The 5,248-nt window shown below is 46.5% G+C and overlaps 1 protein-coding gene across 1 annotated transcript; it reads left to right on the top strand.

Annotated features, from left to right (window-relative positions):
- Positions 1 to 1,740: 1,740 nt before the first annotated feature.
- LOC139702719 (methyl-CpG-binding domain protein 3-like 2B) lies at positions 1,741 to 4,098 on the top strand. The gene is made up of 2 exons (XM_071604642.1): positions 1,741 to 1,785; positions 3,508 to 4,098. Exons 1-2 carry the CDS (start codon positions 1,741 to 1,743, stop codon positions 4,096 to 4,098), a joined length of 636 nt encoding a protein of 211 aa, XP_071460743.1.
- The last annotated feature ends 1,150 nt before the right edge of the window (positions 4,099 to 5,248 follow it).

Raw genomic sequence — 5,248 nt, 5'->3', positions numbered from 1 at the left:
ATTCTATATTTTGTTAATGACTATTTTGGATATTTTATGGATAAATATTTAAATAGCATTTTTCTTATTAACCAGTGTTGTGTGGAAATTTATGTACATAGAGATTTATTTTTGGCACTGGGGACTGAGCTCAGGGGCACCTGACCACTGAGCCGCATCCCCAGTCCTATTTTGTATTGTTATAGTTAAAGCTTTGTCCTGGGGTTTCATAAACTGACTTCCAGACCACTCACACCACTCACGTCTAATCGAATCAAGCCTTTATTGAAGCACACTGGTGGCAACTGACCAGAACATAAAGCTGTTCCCCTGCTCAGCCCTGAACAATTGCAAGGGCATTCCTTATAAGCCTGAAAAAACCGCAAAAGGGATGTTTGGGGGTCCAGCCAATGCAAGCCAGCCAGGTTACAGAAGCAGGAGAGTGCAGTCAAGCAGTGGGAAGGAAGTGTTAGGTGCAGGACAGGCTGAATAAGTTGTCTGCAGGGCTTGCCAAACAAAGTTAGCTGCAGGATGACCTGGCCACTCAAACCCTCTGTCTGGTTCTTTATCTCCTGTTTGCTTCAAGCCCAAACGCCCAAGCCCCCACTCAAGGCTGAACACTTCGCCCCCATGCTCAAGGCTGAATACTCAACCTGCCACTCAAGGCCGAACACTTAACCCCCTTGTGTGCCAAAAAGGCAGCTTGCAGACCCAGAGACCCCATTAGATTTGGGCTATAAAGACTCCCTCCTGCAGGGGCCCCTCTCTTGCTTGCTCTCTCTTTCTCTCTCTCTTTTCTCCTCTTTGGCACTGCTGCAATAACGATCTCTTGGTTGCTCTGAGTGTTGCGGTCACTTTCCCTTCAGGAAGCTTAACCAATCACACTTAGCCCAGTCACCCCAGTTACAGAAACAGAGCCCCGTTACCCTAGTTACAGAAACAGTGCCCCATTAGGGAGTTCTGTGTTCTTAAAGGTTTCTATAGCAAAAGGAAAAGAACATCTTGCCCCAGTCATGGCCCTTCTACTTGGCATGGTTGTTTTACAGGATGAAGTCATAAAACAAAATGGAGTCACATTTGCTTTTACTATCACAGTATTTTATTTAGAGACTGGGTCTCACTGAGTTGCTAAGTGCCTCCCATTGCTGAGGCTCGCTTTGAACTCATGATCCTCCTGCCTCAGCCTCCTGAGCTGCTGGGATTATGGGCCTACATCATTGGGCCTGGCCAAAATTTTTATAGAATACATTAAAAATGTTTAAATAGTGGGAGAAAATGAAAGAAAATTTAAAATGCCGATATTAATGATAAGCTGATGAGGTGATATGGTAATTAGCTCAAGTGAATCTTAATGTATATGTAAATAAAAACATCACACAGTACCTCACAATAAAATGTTTTTCAATTAAAACTGTTACAATTCCAATAAAATAAAATTCTGACATTAACTTCACATGATTCTCTCCCTACATTAATATATTAAAGTTTTTCATCTACCACCATTATCTGAGCGTGTCGGTAACTGCACCTTCTTTGTTTCTGATAAGATTTTAAGAAGACCTCAAATCCTACAGAACCAGAAAAGGATGTCATCTGTGGATTGCCCAATGGCTGCGTCACCACTGATCCTCTTACCCGCGGATTGGCTACCACTGATTGACTTATCCACTCTTCCTCTGTGAAAGGGGACGTTCATGAGGAAGTCGCTTCACTTCCCAGCGAGCCAGGCCCTGCCGAGCCCACAGGATCGACTCTGCGGCCATGGGGGAGCCTGCGGCAAACTGGTTTCCCAGCCAGACTTTTGTGGTGAGTACCGAATCCACAGCGAGCGCCAGAGCGCGCCTCGGTGTGCCGCTTCCTTCCGTCTGAACCCCCTAAAGTTCACAGGCAGTTGTTCTGAAAACAAGATGAGACCTGATGGAAGTCATTTGGGAGGTGCTCAGCTTGAATTTTGCAGAGTAAAATTCAGGATGCAGGCGTGCATGGCTTAGCCCTGGGGCTTTGGGCTAAGGAGAGCCCTGTTAGGCGATTTTATCCTTGTGCGGGTACCACGGACACCACTCCACGTGGCCTCTCCATGCCATCAAGAGTCTTGGGCTAGCGCGCGGTGGCGCCGGTCGGTAATCCCAACAGCTGGGGTGAACCTGAGGGCCCAGCTGGTGCTGGGGGTGCACCCCCTTTCCTGGAACCTGCTGGCCAGCCTCCAGGCGACGAGGAGGGGGTTGTTTGTGGAGGTGCTCAGCTCACCTGGGGGCCTGGAGTCTTTGCTTTCGTCACTCAGTGGTTCCTCAGTGGTCAGAGCACGGGGCCTCAGCATCAAGTCAGATCCGAGCTGATGCTGGTGGGAGTTTCCTAGCAGAGTCCTGGGGCGTGCCCAGTGGGAGCACGTGGAAGGAGAGCAGAGGAGATGGGGTTAACTTCTGAGAAGCATGAAGTGTCTTGGTAGGTGAGAAAGGAGATGAGTCGGGAGGAGGAGAGCCAGGGGAGAAGTAAAAAATTCTTATGGGATCAAGAAGTTTGTTTGTGGAGGTCTTTGTGTAAAATCAGAAATGCGTGATGATGGGATTAGGTGGTGATGGTGTGGCCTAAAACAAAAAGATACTGGAAAATCTGAGGTCTTGGCATACAAAGAAACTTGTGATACCTCTCTATCAATAAGGGTGGGTCAGGGGAACTAGCCTCTGAGTGACAGGGAATAGAAGAGTGACATCCTTTGACAATGGAGGGTAATAGTCGGTAATTCACATGGGTAGTGACCTTGAGCTTGCTGTCTTTGACCCACGTCAGCTGGACCATGTTCCAGGATCCGGTTCTCAGTCTGTACCAGCAGCAGCTCATAAAGATGCAATTTCTGGGACCCCCCCACCCCTGCCCACCCCAGACCTACTTGAAACCTGAGTATTAACAAACTTTTCAGAAGATCACAATGCATCTCTGGTGGTGGTGGTTGGGGAGAGCGGTTGGAAGATCCAAAAGAACAGAGAACATGCTCTATAGCTTGTTCTAGTTAGAGCAACATCCGGGGTTTCATAAATTGACTTCCAGACCACTCACATATAATCGAATCAAGCCTTTATTGAAGCACACCGGTGGCAACTGATGGGGAGCATAAAGTCTGTTCCTTGATCAGCCCCGAACAATTGGAAGGTGCTCCTTTTAAGCCTGAAAACCACAAAAGGGATGCTTGGGGGTCCAGCCAAAGCAGGCAAGCCAAGTCACAGAAGCGGGACAGTGCAGTCAAGTGGCGGGAAGCCTAACCAGTAACAGCCCAGTTACCCCAGTTACAGAATCACAGCCCCGTTACCCTAGTTACAGAAACAGAGCCCTGTTAGATAGCTCCGTGTTCTTAAGGGTTTCTGTAGCAAAAGGAAAAGAACAACTTGCCCCAGTCATGACCTTTCTATTTGGCATGACTGTTTTACAAAATGGAGTTGCTAAGCAAAATGGAGTCACTTTGGCTTGACTGTCACAGCTTATGGTAGGTCTTTATCCTGGATTTTGCTCAAATTTCACATTTTGTTTTTAAAGGGAAAACTCAAACGAAATATGATGCCCCCGACTGTACAGAGGGACCTGGAAGTCCACGAAACCAAGGCCAAGCGGAGAGCTGGTGTAGGTTCTGCTCTTCCGATGAGATTGACCAGCTGCATCTTTCAGAGCCCGGTGACTCGAATATCTTCCCACCCTAGCAACGTGGTCAAGTGCAGTCAGAGAGAGCAGGGGCTTCAGAGACCCCGGCAACTCTGGGAATTCAGGAGGTTGCAGGGGCTCCAGGCCAATGGCAGCGGAGAACTTTTAAGTTCATTTGATTTTATGCATGCATTAAAAATAATCGAAATGGGAAATCCCGGTGAATCTGAGGGCCCAGCTGGTGCTGGGGGCCCATGCCCTTTCCTGGAACCTGCTGGCCAGCCTCCACGTGGGAAAGGAATGATTCCAGGAGGGGGTCTTTGTCACTCACCATCTTTCCACAGTCAACCGGTAACTAGTGCAGACATCCGGAGACAGATGTGGAAAGTGAAGAAACTGAGGAAGAAGCTGGCTGAGGCCCTAATGGCAGATAGGCTGGCCAGGGAGGCAGAGGAAACCAGGAGCCCAGAGGGCCGGTCTGACCCCTAGAAGCCAAGAGAAGGCAATGCCGAGGGGAAAGAACTGCAGGGTGACTTGTCTTTTAATGCTACTTCTGTTTAATTAAATTCGTTTTGAGACAAGCGTGGAGTAGATGGTTTTGTGACACTAGCTTTTATATGAGAAAGGAGATGTTGACTTATAATTGCTCAATTTCAGTTTATAATATCTTTCATCCACTTCATATTAAAATCTGCAGGGGTAAACTAGCATGAGGGATCACTTAGTGTTTTACATTCAAGGAAGAGCTCATACTCTATTCCAGATTCCTTTAACGGGATCATCATTCAACTCCATGAAGATATTAAGGTTGAGACTGTTATCTAATTTTAACATAAATTTTATCAACTTTATTTTTTTGAAACGTGCTAATTTAGTTCTAGGACATCTTCATATAAAAATTATGTAACCTGTGATTCCTAAGATCATCCATATAATGTAAAACCTGAAAATTACCTCATTGAATTTTTCATTGATTTGACCTTATTTATTTATTGTACTGGGGCTTGAACCCAGGGGTGCTTAACCACTAAGCCACATCCCCAGCCCTTTATTATATTTATATAAAATATAAATTCCAATGAGATTGACCAGCTGCATCTTCCAGAGCCCAGTGACTCGAATATCTAGCCACCCTGGCAACGTGGTCAGGTGCAGTCAGAGAGAGCAGAGGCTACAGAGACCCCAGCAACTCTGGGGTCTTTTTTATGTTTATATTTTAGAGCCCTTTTTATATTTATATTTTTTTATATTTAGTGAGGCTGGCTTTGAAATCTCTATCCTCCTGCCTCACAAACTGCTGGGATTACAGGCATGTGCCACCACGCCTGGCCTGAGATTTTTAAATGCTCTCAGGGGAATGTTCCCGAGACAACTTTGGCAGCAGGACCATTTTATTCATCCCTACATTAACTTCTGAGATGAGGACCTTGTCCACCTGCCCCATGCACAATTATTCAATAAGCATGTGATGAACTGGTATCTGGCATAAAAACATATTTCAAAAGCCAGAGGGCGGGTTTTACTACACCAGGAAGGAAAAGGCCTCGTGTAGGTTTGGAAGGTTCCAGCATTTTGTGGATTTCCTCAAAGACCTTTGGACAGAGCAGTTGTAGCAGGGGTGGGGAAGGGCGCCTGATTG

The sequence above is a fragment of the Marmota flaviventris genome, chromosome 1 (genome assembly GCF_047511675.1).
Source record: "Marmota flaviventris isolate mMarFla1 chromosome 1, mMarFla1.hap1, whole genome shotgun sequence".
Taxonomy (NCBI): Eukaryota; Metazoa; Chordata; class Mammalia; order Rodentia; family Sciuridae; genus Marmota; species Marmota flaviventris.
The sequence above is the reverse complement of the archived record's forward strand: the minus strand, read 5'-3'. Positions and strand labels throughout refer to the sequence as shown.